At 39.2% G+C, this 20,568-nt stretch overlaps 2 protein-coding genes across 3 annotated transcripts in view; one reads left to right on the top strand and one right to left on the bottom strand.

Annotated features, from left to right (window-relative positions):
* Positions 1-20,568, bottom strand: part of LOC134854323 (uncharacterized) — a 348,488-nt gene that overhangs the window by 143,999 nt on the left and 183,921 nt on the right. The gene's annotated exons all lie outside the window — the stretch shown is intronic.
* The window catches only part of LOC134854320 (calcium uniporter protein, mitochondrial-like), a 192,449-nt gene that overhangs the window by 166,078 nt on the left and 5,803 nt on the right, over positions 1-20,568 (top strand). Inside the window, exons 2-6 of one of the 2 annotated variants that reach the window (XM_063870528.1) lie at positions 15,938-16,001; positions 16,069-16,114; positions 16,907-17,074; positions 17,141-17,245; positions 17,313-17,473. In XM_063870528.1, the coding sequence (XP_063726598.1) occupies positions 15,960-16,001; positions 16,069-16,114; positions 16,907-17,074; positions 17,141-17,245; positions 17,313-17,473 (522 nt within the window). In that variant the 5' untranslated portion in view covers positions 15,938-15,959. Of the gene's footprint in view, positions 1-15,935; positions 16,002-16,068; positions 16,115-16,906; positions 17,075-17,140; positions 17,246-17,312; positions 17,474-20,568 lie in introns of both variants that reach the window. The other variant, XM_063870527.1, reaches the window with a different exon arrangement.

Raw genomic sequence — 20,568 nt, 5'->3', positions numbered from 1 at the left:
TTAAATTTCAAACCTTTTTGCAACTATGTGCATCGTCAGGTTTTTTACAAAAAACGAATCTAAATGACAACAAAACATCAATTTACAAATTTTATTTAAAATATTTCACATGCAATTTGGTTCTAAACCAACATGTTAAAAAGTTAGCCAATCACGGTTGACCTCTAAATTACTATTAATTTAAAAAACTTTTGACCTCTAAAAATAATTAAACAATTTTAAATTAATTTGTCTGGAAGATTTCTGAGTCATAATTTCGATATAGACATGTACGTTTTAAATAACAAAACCAAAAATATTTTGGGACTAAAGTTTCAGTGTTAACTCCCAGCTCCTAAACTCATCGCGCGTGTTGAAGCCCGGTTTCTCTTTCTTGATATGTATTGCCTCTAGTGTTGACAATTTTGTTTGGTTGTTTTACCAATCTATAATTTTCCAACTAAGAACCTGAGGAACAATTTCACCTGGGGAGTAACCTTCTCCTTGTTCTTAGCTCGGCAGCAGCTTTCACAGTACCAGACAATCTCGGTTATTGATGCGTATACGTCATCAGATATTTTTCCGCATTTTAGATGATACCAACTTCGGCAACTCTCGCATTCAACCCCCTTTGATCTATAGGTGACTTTCCTGCAGCAACATGTTCACAACCCGTTTTTGTCCTTAATTTGGTGTATCTCCGTTTCCACCGGTATTTCTTGTCTTAGAGCAAACTCGTACTCTTTCAGCCATGAAACTGCCAGAATTACAGCGAGGGACGCGCCCATTGCTAAACCATCAATTTGTACATACCATGAATCATTACACTTGAAATACACTTTGCTGACCGCCATATTCAAAAGTATGGTTGCTCTTTGAATTTCAGGAGGAGACTCCTGGCTGTACAGCTTCTGTAGAGCAATTTCAATTGCCTCATTCTGGGTAACGTTGGTGTACAAACTTTTCACATCAAGAGATTTTATGGTTTCATACGGATCTAGAGCAATGTTTTCAATTGTTTCTATGGCCTCTTTAGTATTAATTTCTATGTTGGCTCCATCGATGTTGTCAAAAAACTTTGCAAGTATTTTGTTAAGATTCTCATACGAGCTGCCTGGAAGTGATAGTACTGGTCGTAGGGGTGTCTCAGCCTTGTGTACCTTAGTTAAACCGTAGAAATGGGAGGGTTGCCCCCCCCCCCTGTTGACCTAGTCTTAGAATATAACTGATCGCTTATCTCGTCTCTTTTGTTCATGGCTAGTAATTCTTAGTTAAATTCCTTCTCATTTTTCAGTACAACCTCATCAGTGGTTGCATCTTTTTTCACAAAGTTACCAGATTGCGACAAGGATTCCAGCTTTGATTCATTGGTTTATTTCCTCATTATGCAAAAATCAACCCCCTTATCAAAAGTCACAGCCAGCAACCAATTTTCTTCAAATTATTCCCTCGTTTTTTCATTGGCTTTGTCTCTTGGGGTTTGCCTTACGTTTTTTGCATATGCTTTTGTCGCGGTTTCTTTTTCACATAACGCTTCACCAAATGTTTTTTGATTTTTCAATTGTGAGAGAATTGTGAGATAAGAAGTGCAGCCAAAAATGTGCGGCCAGAAGCTGCTCTTTTCGACTTATGAAACTCTTGACTTAAAAAACAATAAAATTTTTGTTTCAGGAAATCTTTCTATCTGTTTTTTTGTGAAGATCCTTTAAAGGCAACCTATAGAAAAATAACATAGAAACAATTTAATGTTTATTTGATGTTAAATTTCTAACCTTTTTAAAAATTATTTTGTAAAAAAAAGAAACTTTTGCTGAAAATTAAATTTCAAACGTTTTTGCAACTATGTGCATTGTCAGGATTTTTACAAAAAACGAATGTAAATGACAACAAAATATCAATTTACAAATGTTATTCACAATATTTCACATGCAATTTGGTTCTAAACCATCATGTTAAAAAATTAGCCAATCACGGTTGACCTCTAAATTACTATTAAGATTAAAAAACTTTTAACCTCTAAAAATAATTAAACAATTTTAAATTAATTTGTCTGCAAGATTTCTGAGTCATAATTTCGATTTAGACATGTACGTTTTAAATAACAAAACCAAAAATATTTTGGGACTAAAGTTTCAGTGTTAACTCCCAGCTCCTAAACTCATCGCGCGTGTTGAAGCCCGGTTTCTCTTTCTTGATATGTATTGCCTCTAGTGTTGACAATTTTGTTTGGTTGTTTTACCAATCTATAATTTTCCAACTAAGATCTGCGCTATTTCCCTCAAATTGGCATTACTGAAGGTGGAGGCCTACCGGTGAGTCTGCTTTCACATGTTCCTCAATTCTAGTGGTCAAATGGCGAACAGTTTGTCCGACATAGGTGGAATTGCATCCACTACATGACAGTTTATAAACCACTCTTGACTTGAGGTCATTAGTAAATGCTTACCTCAGTGATGGTAAACATAATTCTAGTTTTCTTGTGGTGAAAACCATCTGAACGTTAGTTAATTTTCGTAACCTGTTAGCAAAATATTGGCTCTGATTACATCTATACTACACCAACAGCATTGGATGCTTCACGTCCTTTGGTGAGTGATTTGACAAACACCTCTCACTATCCAGGGGCTTGCCCTTGCCCTCGATGATCTTGCACAAGGCCTCTGAAGCCACCTTTGCGGACCGATTTTCAGGGTACAGATTTATCAGCCATTGCGCCCTATTAGTTTCCATGGCGTTATCACATTGCTCCCAGCTACATGTACTCTTTTGAGTTGGGGCGCAGCTTCTTTATTTCAGTATAGTCTCTGTATCTGTTGTTTTTTGATGCCAACTGCAAGTTACACGCCTACCCTGCGATACATTTATGTTCAAATCCAGGAACGGCAACATCCCCTCCGAATTAGTTTTCTCTAGAGTGAACTGCAGGTTTCGATGAAGAGAATTGACGGCATCGAGAAGACAACTTGGCTCCCCTCTGACTGTTTTAACAATGTCATCCACATACCTGAGGAACAATTTCACCTGGGGAGTAACCTTGTCCTTGTTCTTAGCTCGGCAGCAGCTTTCACAGTACCAGACAATCTCGGTTATTGATGCGTATACGTCATCAGATATTTTTCCACATTTTAGATGATACCAGTTTCGGCAACTCTCGCATTCAACCCCCTTTGATCTATAGGTGACTTTCCTGCAGCAACATGTTCACAACCCGTTTTTGTCCTTAATTTGGTGTATCTCCGTTTCCACCGGTATTTCTTGTCTTAGAGCAAACTCGTACTCTTTCAGCCATGAAACTGCCAGAATTACAGCGAGGGACGCGCCCATTGCTAAACCATCAATTTGTACATACCATGAATCATTACACTTGAAATACACTTTGCTGACCGCCATATTCAAAAGTATGGTTGCTCTTTGAATTTCAGGAGGAGACTCCTGGCTGTACAGCTTCTGTAGAGCAATTTCAATTGCCTCATTCTGGGTAACGTTGGTGTACAAACTTTTCACATCAAGAGATTTTATGGTTTCATACGGATCTAGAGCAATGTTTTCAATTGTTTCTATGGCCTCTTTAGTATTAATTTCTATGTTGGCTCCATCGATGTTGTCAAAAAACTTTGCAAGTATTTTGTTAAGATTCTCATACGAGCTGCCTGGAAGTGATAGTACTGGTCGTAGGGGTGTCTCAGCCTTGTGTACCTTAGTTAAACCGTAGAAATGGGAGGGTTGCCCCCCCCCCCCTGTTGACCTAGTCTTAGAATATAACTGATCGCTTATCTCGTCTCTTTTGTTCATGGCTAGTAATTCTTAGTTAAATTCCTTCTCATTTTTCAGTACAACCTCATCAGTGGTTGCATCTTTTTTCACAAAGTGACCAGATTGCGACAAGGATTCCAGCTTTGATTCATTGGTTTATTTCCTCATTATGCAAAAATCAACCCCCTTATCAAAAGTCACAGCCAGCAACCAATTTTCTTCAAATTATTCCCTCGTTTTTTCATTGGCTTTGTCTCTTGGGGTTTGCCTTACGTTTTTTGCATATGCTTTTGTCGCGGTTTCTTTTTCACATAACGCTTCACCAAATGTTTTTTGATTTTTCAATTGTGAGAGAATTGTGAGATAAGAAGTGCAGCCAAAAATGTGCGGCCAGAAGCTGCTCTTTTCGACTTATGAAACTCTTGACTTAAAAAACAATAAAATTTTTGTTTCAGGAAATCTTTCTATCTGTTTTTTTGTGAAGATCCTTTAATGGCAACCTATAGAAAAATAACATAGAAACAATTTAATGTTTATTTGATGTTAAATTTCTAACCTTTTTAAAAATTATTTTGTAAAAAAAAGAAACTTTTGCTGAAAATTAAATTTCAAACGTTTTTGCAACTATGTGCATTGTCAGGATTTTTACAAAAAACGAATGTAAATGACAACAAAATATCAATTTACAAATGTTATTCACAATATTTCACATGCAATTTGGTTCTAAACCATCATGTTAAAAAATTAGCCAATCACGGTTGACCTCTAAATTACTATTAAGATTAAAAAACTTTTAACCTCTAAAAATAATTAAACAATTTTAAATTAATTTGTCTGGAAGATTTCTGAGTCATAATTTCGATTTAGACATGTACGTTTTAAATAACAAAACCAAAAATATTTTGGGACTAAAGTTTCAGTGTTAACTCCCAGCTCCTAAACTCATCGCGCGTGTTGAAGCCCGGTTTCTCTTTCTTGATATGTATTGCCTCTAGTGTTGACAATTTTGTTTGGTTGTTTTACCAATCTATAATTTTCCAACTAAGATCTGCGCTATTTCCCTCAAATTGGCATTACTGAAGGTGGAGACCTACCAGTGAGTCTGCTTTCTCATGTTCCTCAATTCTAGTGGTCAAATGTCGAACAGTTTGTCCGACATAGGTGGAAGTGCATGCACTACATGACAGTTTATAAACCACTCTTGACTTGCGGTCATTAGTAAATGCTGACCTCAGTGATGGTAAACATGATTCTAGTTTTCTTATGGTGAAAACCACTTGAACGTTAGTTACTTTTCGTAACCTGTTAGCAAAATATTGGCTCTGGTTACATCTATATTACACCAACAGCATTGGATGCTTCACATCCTTTGGTGAGTGATTTGACAAACACCTCTCACTATCCAGGGGCTTGCCCTTGCCCTCGATGATCTTGCACAGGGCCTCTGAAGCCACCTTTGCGGACCAATTTTCAGGGTACTGATTTGTCAGCCATTGCGCCCTATTAGTTTCCATGGCATAATCAAATTGCTCCCAGCTACATGTACTCTTTTGAGTTGGGGCGCAGTTTTTATATTTCAGTATAGTCTCTGTATCTGTTGGTTTTTGATACCAACTGCAAGTTACACGCCTACCCTGCGATACATTTATGTTCAAATCCAGTAACGGCAAATTCCCCTCCGAATTAGTTTTCTCTAGAGTGAAGTGCAGGTTTTGATGAAGAGGATTGGCGGCATCGAGAAGACAACTTGGCTCCCTCTGACTGTTTTAACAATGTCATCCACATACCTGAGGAACAATTTCACCTGGGGAGTATCCTTCTCCTTGTTCTTAGCTCGGCAGTAACTTTCACAGTACCAGACTATCTCGTTTATTGATGCGTATACATCATCAGATATTTTTCCGCATTTTAGATGATACCAGTTTCGGCAACTCTCGCATTCATTCCCCTTTGATCTCTAGGTGACTTTCCTGCTGCAACTTGGGCACAACCCGTTTTTGTCCTCAATTTGGTGTATCTCCGTTCCCACCGGTATTTCTTGTCTTAGAGCAAACTCGTACTCTTTTAGCTATAAATTTGCCAGAATTACAGCGAGGGACGCGCCCATTGCTAAACCGTCAACTTGTACATACCATGAATCATTACACTTGAAATACACTTTGCTGACTGCCTTATTCAAAAGTATGGTTGCTCTTTGAATTTCAGGAGGAGACTCCTGACTGTACAGCTTCTGTAGAGCAATTTCAATTGCCTCCTTCTGGGGAACGTTGGTATACAAACTTTTCAAATCAAGAGATATTATGGTTTCATCCGGATCTAGAGCAATGTTTTCAATTGTTTCTCTGGCCTCTTTAGTATTGATTTCTATAATGGCTCCATCGATGATATCAAAAAACTTTGCAAGTATTTTGTTAAGATTCTCATATGAGCTGCCTGGAAGTGATAGTACTAGTCGTAGGGGTGTGTCAGCCTTGTCTACTTTAGTTAAACCGTAGAAACGGGCGGGTTGCCCCCCCCCCCCTGTTGACCTCATCTTAGAAAATAACTGATCGCTTATCTGGTCTCTTTTGTTCATGGCTAGTAATTCTTAGTTAAACTCCTTTTCATTTTTCAGTACAACCTCATCAGTGGTTGCATCTTTTTTCACAAAATGACCAGATTGCGACAAGGATTCCAGCTTTGATTCATACGTTTTTTTCCTTATTATGCTAAAATCAACCCCCTTATCAAAAGTCACAGCCAGCAACCCATTTTCCTCAAGTTATTCCCTCGTTTTTTCATTGGTTTTGTCTCTTGGGGTTTGCCTTACGTTTTTTGCATATTCTTTTGCCGCGGTTTCTTTTTCACATAGCGTTTCACCAAATGTTTTTTGATTTTTCAATTGTGAGAGAAAAAGTTCGCTTTCCGCCAAAAAGTGTGTTTCGTTAAATTGGTTTCTAATGGATGCTTCGGGCCCATTGATAGCACTTCATATACCCAACCAGGCAGTTCAATGTTATCAAGTACCTTAATTGATCGCTCATTTCTCCCCCAAGAGGTTTACTTTGTCTCTCGTACAATTTTCCTAACATTTTTCTGTGGTTTTCTGATGTTGTAATTAAGCTTGCCTCAACTTGACGCCTCAGGAAGCGGAAAATGGATGACCACTACTGCTCGTCAGTTTCTTTTTGCACCAGTGATCTTTCTTTTATTAGCATCTCCTCGTACCTTTTCCTATCCTTATTTGCTCAAGAATTTTCAGTCCTTAGTAGTTGTGCACAGCTTGGTCCAAAAAATCTCGTTCTCGAGGACCCTAAACTTCAATAAAGCCGGTATTAGATCGTTTTTCAGACATTTTCTCAGAAATATCAGTCTATGTACAGATACTTGAATTGTTTTAAAGAATTTTAAATAGTCTAACACAATTTTCCAAGTTATTTTTCTTTTTAAAATTTGTCTGAGCCAAACAGCAAGCAAAACACTGTGGTCATTGTTTTGCAGGCCACGAGTAATGAAACTCACAAGGCACAAAGCAAAACAAATCAGACTCTTCTCACCCCTCTCTTTTTCTTCTTCAGTGGACTGTCTCCGGTAATCGTCGGAGGTTGTTTCTTTGGTCAGCAAGTTGTCATTAAGGGATAGGCCAGGAATTGCTGTAACAAGGCTCTCGTATTGCTTTTTCTCACATGTGCTAAGGGTGTTGATGCTGTGGAACAGGGCGCTAACTGCTGTAACAGTCGCCTACTTCGGTCACATATGAGGCTTAAGAAGAATAGGCCCTATAACCATTGGCTTAAGAGTCAGGGACGCTATCTCTCGTGTTTTTCTACCTCAAAACGGTCGGAGCCAATTCGGTTCGCTTGCGACATGAGACTAAAAACCCGTTACAGCTTAAAGGCCACTACCAAAATACCCCCCACTCTAGAAAATAAGAATGTCCCCATACTTAGGACTCAAAATACCCAAAATACACGGACGCCGTTAAAAACAGGGTCAGAACAATCCGCACAGTTACTTTTTATTAGACAGTGGAACTTTGATCCATTTCGGATGGATCAACCTAAAACTCTCCTTACCCCAACATAACAATCATAAAACACACTCGAGAAAACTAAATTGGTTACTCACATATCAGCACACTCAAGAATTGGAGTAACTATATCAGTAAGCAACTCGAGAATTAAGTATGATAACTTGAGAGGTTTTATACTAATTAATTTCAACAAGAAAAATAAGTTTTGACTCAAGAATTGAAGTTTTGGTCTGAACCATTGGGACACCCCAGCTGTCCACCTTTCCACTGAGGGTTCACTCTAGTTCAGCTCGAATAATCGTATTCTTCTTTCGCAATCGTTTCTTCTCCTATTTCAGGATAAGACGGCTCTTTCCCGCGATTGTAAATCGGATGTTCTTTACCGCGATTGTAAATCAGATGTTCTGATCTTCTATTTCTGAGATTTTCAGTGTTCGCGAGAAAGTTGAGCATGACAGGCTGCAATCGAATTTTTGAAAAATTAAATTTCCTCCCAAAATTACGTAGTTCGTGCTCCTCAAGGTCAAACTTCCAAATATGACCGACTGGCACATGCTACAATATGAAACAATTCGGTAACTCAAATAAAAATCTGACATATTTTACGTATCGATAAAAAAGACTGTAAAAATTCCCTATACTTTGATGAAAATCATTAAAAGCTTTTATACTGACCCTTTAATGGGAAAACAGTTTGAGCAGTTGTAAATAATTATGCAACCCAGAAAAGTTGTGTGACTTACACTTGCTTAATAATAATAATTAGCATTCTGCAATTAAAGTGTTCATTTTTTTAAACTTACACTTGCTAAAAAGTAAATTTCAAACGTTTTCGCAACTATGTGCATCGTCAGAATTTTTACAATAAACTACTCTAAATGACGATAAAACATCAATTTACAAATGTTATTTACAATAAATCACATACAATTTGGTTCTAAACCATCATGATAAAAAATTAGCCAATCACAGTTGACCTCTAAATTACTATTAAGATTAAAATACTTTTAACCTCTAAAATTAATTAAACATTTTAAAATTAATTTGTCTGGAAGTTTCTGAGTCATAATTTCGATTTAGACATGTACGTTTTGAATAATAAACCAAAAATATTTTGGGACTAAATTTTCAGTGTTAACTCCCTGCTCCTAAACTCATCGCGCGTGTTCAAGCCCGGTTTCTCTTTCCTGATATGTATTGCCTCTAGTGTTAGCAATTTTGTTTGGTTGTTTGACCTATCTATAATTTCCCAACTAAGATCTGCGCTATTTCCCTCAAGTTGGCATTGCTGAAGGTGGAGGCCTACCGGTGAGTCTGCTTTTTATGTTCCTCAATTCTAGTGGTCAAATGTCGAACAGTTTGTCCGACATAGGTGGAAGTGCATCCACTACATGACAGTTTATAAACCACTCTTGACTTGAGGTCATTAGAAAATGCTGACTTCAGTGATGGTAAACATGATTGTAGTTTTCTTGTGGTGAAAACCACTTGAACGTTCGTTAATTTTCGTAACCTGTTAGCAAAATATTGGCTCTGGTTACCTCTATATTGCACCATCAGCATTGGGGGCTTCTCATCATTTGGTGATTGAACTGACAAACCCCTGTCACTATCCAGGGGCTTGCCTTTACCCTCGATGATCTTGCACAAGGCGTCTGAAGCCACCTTCGCGGACCAATTTTCAGGGTACTGATTTGTCAGCCATTGCGCCCTATTAGTTTCCATAGCCTTATCAAATTGCTCCCAGCTAGATGTACTCCTAAAAACCCTGTGTACAGTGCCTTGGATAACACTACGCTTATACTGAGTTGGGGCGCAGCTTCTATAGTTCAGTATAGTCCCTGTATCTGTTGGTTTTTGATACCAACTGCAAGTTACACGCCTGCGATACATTTATGTTCAAATCCAGGAACGGCAAATTCCCCTCCGAATTAGTTTTCTCTAGAGTGAACTGCAAAATTGGATGAAGAGAATTGGCGGCATCGAGAAGACAACTCGGCTCCCCTCTGACTGTTTTAACAATGTCATCCACATACCTGAGGAACAATTTCACCTGGGGAGTAACCTTCTCCTTGTTCTTAGCTCGGCAGCAGCTTTCACAGTACCAGACAATCTCGGTTATTGATGCGTATACGTCATCAGATATTTTTCCGCATTTTAGATGAATACCAGTTTCGGCAACTCTCGCATTCAACCCCCTTTGATCTATATGTGACTTTCCTGCTGCAACTTGGGCACAACCCGTTTTTGTCCTCAATTTGGTGTATCTCCGTTCCCACCGGTATTTCTTGTCTTAGAGCAAACTCGTACTCTTTTAGCTATAAATTTGCCAGAATTACAGCGAGGGACGCGCCCATTGCTAAACCGTCAACTTGTACATACCATGAATCATTACACTTGAAATACACTTTGCTGACTGCCTATTCAAAAGTCTGGTTGCTCTTTGAATTTCAGGAGGAGACTCCTGGCTGTACAGCTTCTGTAAAGCAATTTCAATTGCCTCCTTCAGGGAACGTTGGTGTACAAACTTTTCACATCAAGAGATATTATGGTTTCATCCGGATCTAGAGCAATGTTTTCTATTTTTTCTCTAGCCTCTTTAGTATTGGTTTCTATATTTGCTCCATCGATGTTGTCAAAAAACCTTTGCAAGCATTTTGTTAAGATTCTCATACGAGCTGCCGGGAAGTGATATTACAGGTCGTAGGGGTGTCTCATCCTTGTGTACCTTAGCTAAACCGTACAAACGGGCGGGTTGCCCCCCTGTTGATCTCATCTTAGAATATAACTGATCACTTATCTCGTCTCTTTTGTTCATGGCTAGTAATTCTTTGTTAAGTTCTTTCTCAATTTTCAGTATCACCTCATCAGTGGTTGCATCTTTTTTCACAAACTGAGCAGATTGCAACAAGGATTCCAGCTTTGATTCATATATTTGTTTCCTCATTATGCAAAAACCAACCCCCTTATCAAAAGGCACGCCAGCAACCCATTATCTTTGAGATATTTCCTCGTTTTTTCAACGGCTTTGTCTCTTGGGGTTTGCCGTACGTTTTTTGCATATGCTTTTGCCGCGGCTTCTATTTCACATAACGTTTCACCAGATGTTTTTTGATTTTTCAATTGTGAGAGGAAAATGTCGATATCCGCCAAAAAATGTGTTTCGTTAAATTTGTCTCTAATTGGATGCTTGGGGCCCATTGATAGCACTTCATATACCCATTCAGGCAGTTCAATTTTTACAAGTACCTTAACTGATCGCTCATTTCTCCCCCCAAGAGGTTTATCTTGTCTCTCGGACAGTTTTTCTAACTTTTTTCTATGGTTTTCTGATGTTGTCTTTAAGCTTGCCTCAACTTGACGCCTCACGAGTCGGAAAATGGATGCCCACCACTGTTTGTCAATTTCTTTTTGCACCAGTGATCTTGCTTTCCTTAGCATCTCCTCGTACCTTTTCCTATCCTCATTTGCCCTAGAAGTTTCAGTCCTTAGTAGTTTCAATTGAAAATTATGCACATCTTGGTCCGAAAAAACCCCGTTCTCGGGGACCCTAAACTTCAAAAAGTCCGGTATTAGATCGTTTTTCAGACATTTTCTCAGAAACTTCAGTCTATGTACAGATACTTGAACTTTTTTAAAGAATTTTAAATGAAGCTTCAGTCTATGTACTAAATTTTCAGAATTTTACTGAAAATTTAGTCCCAAAATATTTTTGGTTTTTTATTCAAAACGTACATGTCTAAATCGAAATTATGACTCAGAAACTTCCAGACAAATTAATTTTAAAATGTTTAATTAATTTTAGAGGTTAAAAGTATTTTAATCTTAATAGTAATTTAGAGGTCAACTGTGATTGGCTAATTTTTTATCATGATGGTTTAGAACCAAATTGTATGTGATTTATTGTAAATAACATTTGTAAATTGATGTTTTATCGTCATTTAGAGTAGTTTATTGTAAAAATCCTGACGATGCACATAGTTGCGAAAACGTTTGAAATTTACTTTTTAGCAAAAATTTCTTCAATTTTACTTGTAAATTCGTGATAAACCAAAAAGCGAAGAGCTTGAAATTCCAACTGTTTTCCCATTAAAGGGCCAGTATAAAAATTTTTAATGATTTTCATCAATGTAATGAGAATTTTTATAGTGTTTTTTTTTTATCGATACGTAAAAAATGGCCGATTTTTATTTGAGTTACCGAAATGTTTCATATTGTAGCAGCTAGCTCCCTGTTCCACAGCATCAACACCCTTAACACAGGGGAAAAAAAGCAATACGAGAGCCTTGTTACAGCAATTCCTGGCCTATCCCTTAATAACAACTTGCTGAACCAAGGAAAGAACCTCCGACGACTACTCGAAGACAGTCCACTGAAGGAGAAAAAAGTGGTTGTGTGGCACGACGTGGTGAACAACACCATTAGCAGCCACAGAACAAACAACTATCGCCCAGCTGGTGTCGAGGAGCTGACAAACTATTTGAAGACGAAGAAGCAGCAGATATTGGCGATCGTTTATTGCAGAAGGGAAGGAACGCCCGACTTGTTTAGTCAACTTCTCGGCACAGGGGTGCTCATTATTCCAGCTACAAAACGACTACTCTCCAAGAGCAAGCAAAACAACCCGGAGCAGCTCAAGGAATATTTGAAGCTGCACCAGAGTGCTGATTTGGAGTTGAAATCTCTGCGATTGGTAGTGGCACACAAAGAAAGGCTGTCAGAGCTGATTGGCAATATCAGGGGCAAACAACAGAGACCGTCACAGACAAGGAGGAAGGCGAAAGCAAGACGTGAGCAGAAGCTGAGGGCAGAGGAAGTGTCTGCGCTTCAAAGGCAGGGGTGAGAAGAGTGTGATTTGTTTTGCTTTGTGCCTTGTGAGTTTCATTACTCGTGGCCTGCAAAACAATGACCACAGTACTTTTGCCTGCTGTTTGGCTCAGACAAATTTTGAAAAGGAAAGTAACTTGGAAAATTGTGTTAGACTATTTAAAATTCTTTAAAAAAGTTCAAGTATCTGTACATAGACTGAAGTTTCTGAGAAAATGTCTGAAAAACGATCTAATACCGGACTTTTTGAAGTTTAGGGTCCCCGAGAACGGGGTTTTTTCGGACCAAGCTGTGCATAATTTTCAATTGAAACTACTAAGGACTGAAACTTCTAGGGCAAATGAGGATAGGAAAAGGTACGAGGAGATGCTAAGGAAAGCGAGATCACTGGTGCAAAAAGAAATTGACAAACAGTGGTGGGCATCCATTTTCCGATTCGTGAGGCGGCAAGTTGAGGCAAGCAGCTTAAAGACAACATCAGAAAACCATAGAAAAAAGTTAGAAAAACTGTCCGAGAGACAAGATAAACCTCTTGGGGGGAGAAATGAGCGATCAGTTAGGGTACTTGATAATATTGAATTGCCTGAATGGGTATATGAAGTGCTATCAATGGGCCCCAAGCATCCAATTAGAGACAAATTTAACGAAACACATTTTTTGGCGGATATCGACATTTTCCTCTCACAATTGAAAAATCAAAAAACATCTGGTGAAACGTTATGTGAAATAGAAGCCGCGGCAAAGGCATATGCAAAAAACGTACGGCAAACCCCAAGAGACAAAGCCGTTGAAAAAACGAGGAAATATCTCAAAGATAATGGGTTGCTGGCTGTGCCTTTTGATAAGGGGGTTGGTTTTTCCATAATGAGGAAACAAACATATGAATCAAAGCTGGAATCCTTGTTGCAATCTGCTCAGTTTGTGAAAAAAGATGCAACCACTGATGAGGTGATACTGAAAATTGAGAAAGAACTTAACAAAGAGTTACTAGCCATGAACAAAAGAGACGAGATAAGTGATCAGTTATATTCTAAGATACGATCAACAGGGGGGCAACCCGCCCGTTTGTACGGTTTAGCTAAGGTACACAAGGATGAGACACCCCTACGACCTGTACTATCACTTCCCGGCAGCTCGTATGAGAATCTTAACAAAATGCTTGCGAAGTTTTTTGACAACATCGATGGAGCAAATATAGAAACCAATACTAAAGAGGCTAGAGAAAAAATAGAAAACATTGCTCTAGATCCGGATGAAACCATAATATCTCTTGATGTGAAAAGTTTGTACACCAACGTTCCCCTGAAGGAGGCAATTGAAATTGCTTTACAGAAGCTGTACAGCCAGGAGTCTCCTCCTGAAATTCAAAGAGCAACCATGAAAAAGCTTTTGAATATGGCGGTCAGCAAAGTATATTTCAAGTGTAATGATTCATGGTATGTACAAGTTGATGGTTTAGCAATGGGAGCGTCCCTCGCTGTAATTCTGGCAAACTTATGGCTGAAAGAATACGAATTTGCTCTACGACAACAAATACCGGTGGGAACGGGGGTACAGCAAATTAATGACAAAAACGGCTTGTGCCCATGTTGCAGCAGGAAAGTCACATATAGATCAAAGGGGGTTGAATGCGAGAGTTGCCGAAACTGGTATCATCTAAAATGCGGAAAAATATCCGATGACGTATACGCATCAATAACCGAGATAGTCTGGTACTGTGAAATCTGCTGCCGAGCTAAGAACAAGGAGAAGGATACTCCCCAGATGAAATTGTTCCTCAGGTATGTGGATGACATTGTTAGAACAGTCAGAGGGCAGCCGAGTTGTCTTCTCGATGCCGCCAATTCTCTTCATCCAAATTTGCAGTTCACTCTAGAGAAAACTAATTCGGAGGGGAATTTGCCGTTCCTGGATTTGAACATAAATATATCGCAGGATAGGCGTGTAACTTGCAGTTGGTATCAAAAACCAACAGATACAGGGACTATACTGAACTATAGAAGCTGCGCCCCAACTCAGTATAAGCGTAGTGTTATCCAAGGCACTGTACACAGGGTTTATAGGAGTACATCTAGCTGGGAGCAATTTGATAAGGCTATGGAAACTAATAGGGCGCAATGGCTGACAAATCAGTACCCTGAAAATTGGTCCGCAAAGGTGGCTTCAGACGCCTTGTGCAAGATCATCGAGGGTAAAGGCAAGCCCCTGGATAGTGACAGGGGTTTGTCAGTTCAATCACCAAAGGATGAAAAGCCCCCAATGCTGATGGTGCAATATAGAGGTAACCAGAGCCAATATTTTGCTAACAGGTTACGAAAATTAACGAACGTTCAAGTGGTTTTCACCACAAGAAAACTACAATCATGTTTACCATCACTGAAGTCAGCATTTTCTAATGACCTCAAGTCAAGAGTGGTTTATAAACTGTCATGTAGTGGATGCACTTCCACCTATGTCGGACAAACTGTTCGACATTTGACCACTAGAATTGAGGAACATAGGAAAGCAGACTCACCGGTAGGCCTCCACCTTCAGCAATGCCAACTTGAGGGAAATAGCGCAGATCTTAGTTGAGAAATTATAGATAGGTCAAACAACCAAACAAAATTGCTAACACTAGAGGCAATACATATCAGGAAAGAGAAACCGGGCTTGAACACGCGCGATGAGTTTAGGAGCAGGGAGTTAACACTGAAAATTTAGTCCCAAAATATTTTTGGTTTTTTATTCAAAACGTACATGTCTAAATCGAAATTATGACTCAGAAACTTCCAGACAAATTAATTTTAAAATGTTTAATTAATTTTAGAGGTTAAAAGTATTTTAATCTTAATAGTAATTTAGAGGTCAACTGTGATTGGCTAATTTTTTATCATGATGGTTTAGAACCAAATTGTATGTGATTTATTGTAAATAACATTTGTAAATTGATGTTTTATCGTCATTTAGAGTAGTTTATTGTAAAAATCCTGACGATGCACATAGTTGCGAAAACGTTTGAAATTTACTTTTTAGCAAAAATTTCTTGAATTTTAAATAGTCTAACACAATTTTCCAAGTTAGTTTCCTTTTCACAATTTGTCTGAGCCAAACAACAGGCAAAAGTACTGTGGTCATTGTTTTGCAGGCCACGAGTAATGAAACTCACAAGGCACAAAGCAAAACAAATCACACTCTTCTCACGGATTAATTCGGACAGTTTTTGAACTTGCAAAATATTAATTATCATTTTGCAATTAAAGTGTTCAATTTTTTCTTCTTACTGAGTTTCTAAGAAAGTTTTACATTCAGTCTCGGATCCTATGACAGAACCAAGTACTCTGGCCCTTTCTTCCTTTCTTCATTTATGCTTAAAATATGTTTCAGTGTACGATGCAATCAGCTTGAAATGGCTCTTAAGTTAAGAAAGCTAGCGCAAAACCAGCAGAAGGTAGTTTTTGTTCCGGTATTGGTTATTTCGAATTGTCAAAATTAAAAAAAAAAACTTTTTTTTTCAGCTGTTCTTTCGACTGTTTTCCAAGACGCATTCAGAAGCTGGTCATCGTTAGTACTTTTTAATACTTCATCAGTAGTCCGTTGTAGTCAGTAGATACTAATCAGTAGTCCGTTGTTTTCAGCGATTAAAGGTTTTAGGGTAGTTGTTTATAAATTCAAGTCAATTCCTGTTAGCTACACTAGTGGACAAAGTTAAACGCAAATTCAGTTTTTTCTCTAATATGCTCTTTTTCAAGAACCATTTTGAAGCAGGAGCATATTTACTTACAACCTCAGAACAAAACTTTAAAATCTACAGTTAGCAAATAATCTGAACTCTCCTTTCTGAAAGACTCAGTTATTGATTTGAAGCACTTACCATTGTTATCGGGTCTGGAAAAGCCAGTTTTCACCATTTGTAATGAGTTTTCTAACTGTGTGAAGTTATAAGGAGCAACAAAGTTAAGTGCAGTTGTCACACTGAGTCATGAAGTTTTCTCTTTTACGCAATCGAAAAAGTGTTCACTCCCATAATAAATGGTGAAAAATGACATTTTAATACCGGAATGAATACTTTCAGAAAAGTTAATTCAGATCATCTGCGGTCGATGAAATTTTTTGTTAAGATTTTAGTAGATATTGTCCAAATTGTCTTACAATGAGGCATTTTTAAGAGAAAACACGTCAATCCGCGTTCAAATATTTGAAATGTTGATATTTATATTACCATGCAAAAAAATCTTTCTTTGAAAAAGAATATTAAGCGCCTTAAATTTTAAGCGCATGAGACAGTAGTTCAACTAGTGTATAGTGGGCTACAACGTGAAAGCCAGATTAAATTAGACACAAAATACCTTTCAGCCGAAATATCTGTGGAACGAGGAATGCCGGTTCTGACTATCCCACTCCCCTCGAGGAGAGAAAAATGCCAGTTTACTCTTAGACCGATTGGTGCAACTGTTGGTGACCTTTTAGACGATATCTCAAAAGAGGACGGGGGAATCGACAGAGCTGCTGTTTTTACAACAAGTTAGATGATTCCTTTTTTAAAAGCTGTTTAAAATCAGTCAGTAGACGCAAATTATGTATTACTAGATGACGTAAGAGTTTCCAAATCAACAAAATTGGGTGATCTGCTGATGAATGACTTCAAACTAGTGATTAATTCGGACAGTTTCACAATTCCGGCGACTAGACATGGTTGGTTCTTTTCTATTCATTCATTTTGATTTAAAAAATTAATTCTAACTATTCTTTGATCGTGAAGGCGCTTTTGATTCGGAGCATTCGACTGAACTTGACAATACCAAGAGTCTAATCTACACGCTGTACACTAGTTTAAATGCAGAAGAGCATGCTCTTGAGAAAGAGAAGAGGTTGATCACAGATCTGGAACAGCTCCGCCTAGAAATAGCTCCCCTTGAAAAGGTATATTTACTAAGTTTTTATCGTTGTGCTTGCAATATGCTTGTTTATAAATATAAATTATGAAGTCTTCATCGGTTGAAACCCCTCGTAATGACATAATCGCTTTCTATGCTGATTTCTCAAAGGTGTTTGACAGAGTACCACATCAGCAAATACTACAAAAATTACCGACCAGAAAGTCACTACATGAAAACACCATGGTATGGAATCAACTTTCTTGACAGCGAGTTCACCACATTTGACGGAGTCTAGGAAATTGAGGGTATTCCTTCATCTCCTGAATTCCAACACTCATGCATCGAGCTTGAGTGTATCCAACATTTCGATGAGACAACGAGACGTATAGCTCAGATGGACGAGCTATGGTGTGATTGCCACCAACAAATCTCAGGGGATCTACGACGAAATCACCCATGAATGGTTGCCCGATATTGGTCCTATAGCAAGCAAAGCTTCCGGGAAATTCACTTCTAACCAAATGAAACTACGGCAGACTCTGATTGTTTCCAGCATCAATGTATGGATAAATTGGATTCAGTGAAGCCAACAGGCTTTTCCAATGACACCGCAAAGTCTCGAAAGGTGATTTTGCATCAGTACCAGTTGATGCCGAAACATTATAAAATGTGGCAAAGTTCAGCCAACCAGTTGACAAGGAAGCAGTAATCTCTTGAAAGCAAGAATTGGTGCACTCGGACCCCATTATCTGTTCGATTAGTTGCCTAGTTTTTTGCTAAGAAGCATACTATAATTTAAGAAAAAGATTTTACGAGATCCTAAACAAACTCTGCTCAAATCTGAAATAATGCTAAAAAACCAAAAAAAACAAGAGCAACTAAACTTTGACAGTCGCATTCGGCATGATTACCCGAATAAAACTACCCATGAATAGTCAATAATTAATTTTTTCAAGTTAAGAGGTCGATTGATCCTAAAAAGGGGCCAACTTTGACCCCGTTTTTCCGAAAAAATCGAATATCGAGAGCAAACTGGCTACCAGTGCGCTTCTCTGGCTTGCCCTGTTGACAGGAATCATCCAGTTGACCTGTAAAAGTTTTTCGCAAAAATTAAGCGGATTTCACCTGAATCATAATGTGGCCAACCTCGACGAATTTTTATTAGTGTGAAAAATTCAATAAGCAACCTCTATTAAGGGCCAGAACGTGTTCCTAATGAAAGTTTCTCCCAAAATTGTTCAAATTGCGAAAAACACATACAGGAATCCACTCAGCATTCGCTGGCTAGCTAAGACTCCCATAAAAGGGGAAAATATATAGAGTCCTTTAAAGGATTGAGAGCAACCTATTAGCTTCGCTTGAAGGCATTCGACCATCTACGATTACTCGCCGGATGATAGCAAGCAATTTATGACGAGTTCTTGATCCCCTGGGTTAAGTGACCCCTGAAGCGATAATGCCCAAGAATCTATTCCAAAAAACATGGAACGGAAATTAGGAATGGGATGGCGATGTTGGGGTACATATAGCGAAAAAATTCCAACACTGGATTGATAGCCTAAGTTTTTTTCTCTTCCATGGCTGTGCCTCGATACTTGGCCTAAGATTGCTTTCACCAAGTCGATCTTCACCTCTTCTGCTATGCCTCGGAGATTGCTTCTAGATCAGCTTCCTATGCGAGGACAACTTCAAACGCAGGAATCCCCACTTCATTGCTAGCCGCCAAGTCGCGATTTGCATCAAGGAAGACAGTTTCCATTTCTTGACTAAGTTTTTTTAAATAGTTTTGGGCTGTGAACTCCCGAGATGTTTCTTGAAGTCATCAAAACTTTCAATTGGTGATAGATGTCAGCGCCTGGAGTGATTGAACAAAAGTTGTTGCTTTGATTAGGTATTCTACTTTGGTAGCCACTTAAACACGTTCCGACTCATCAAAACCCAGCTTATCATTGAATTTAACCTGTAGCATCAGCTGAACTTCAGTATTTGCAGCTTTAGTGGTCAGGACCCTCTTGGTTGCAGAAAACTCAATTTGTATTCCATTACAACCAAAAGATCTCGAAAGGAAATGTATCGGGGCTTTAGTCGCAAAGTTCGCCCTGAAACTTCTGAAGAAGAACACCGACTATCGCAATCCATTTGAAAATTGGGACTGAACCTCCTTGTACAAGAAGCTCGGGGAAGAAATGAAAGCCTCGGCCAAACCTGACACCTTTACGCGGTGGCAGAGATGGGAGATTTTTCCTCAAAGTTCCAGTATTTCCGGAAGTCGGCGAAGACCCGGGTTTTTGGATGGGCTTCCTGGTAGCTCCGCGAGCCTGAGACGCCGTTCCCTTCTCATTGCGGGAGACATCGAGTCAAACCCCGGGCCGAGAATCGTGTACAGCTGCCCTCACTGACACGAGCGTTGGGAGAGAATCCATCAAGTGTGCTGACTGCTCCTACTGGTTTCATCGGACCTGCATGGGGATGACCGAGAGAGAGAGAAAGAGCTCATCAGCTGGGCCACCTGGAGGTGGGATTATGGTTGCGAAAAAAAGTTGAACACCCATTACAACCTTTACGAGTGTTAGAGAGTCCTGCACCTCGCAGACCGAAGCCCAACACGAAGTCATGCAACATTCTCCAGCTGAACATCAACGGCTGGAGATGAAGGAAAGCTGCCTGGGACAAGCCTCGGAGACCGAAGCAGCGTTGGTCTTGCTGCGAGAGACGAACTTGACGAGCAAGAGCGAGACTCCTAGCTGCAAAAGCTACACAGTCTTCACAGAAGAATGAAGGATTCAACGCACTGGTTCCGACTTCTGCCCATATGGCTGCCTTAGAGTCCATCGGCTTGAAGGTGAAGCTTGGCAAGAAGCCGCTGGGAATTTGGAACCTCTACAGGCCCTCGGCTTCGGACCATAGAGACGCTGACCTCCACGTTGAGTTCTGGCCATCCGGATAAGATGTCATCCTCGGTGGCAATGTCAACTGCCATGGCATATGGGGCCAGTTCTTTGAAGAAGACATTCTGGGCGCCATCTTTGACGAATGGCTGCTGGACAACACAATGAAGATCATCAACGACGGTTCCCCGACAAGGAACTCCTCTCAGGGTGCCCCGACGTGTCCATAGTCGGCTGCAACAACGCCCAG

This window comes from Symsagittifera roscoffensis, chromosome 9 (genome assembly GCF_963678635.1).
Source record: "Symsagittifera roscoffensis chromosome 9, txSymRosc1.1, whole genome shotgun sequence".
Taxonomy (NCBI): Eukaryota; Metazoa; Xenacoelomorpha; order Acoela; family Convolutidae; genus Symsagittifera; species Symsagittifera roscoffensis.
The sequence above is the reverse complement of the archived record's forward strand: the minus strand, read 5'-3'. Positions and strand labels throughout refer to the sequence as shown.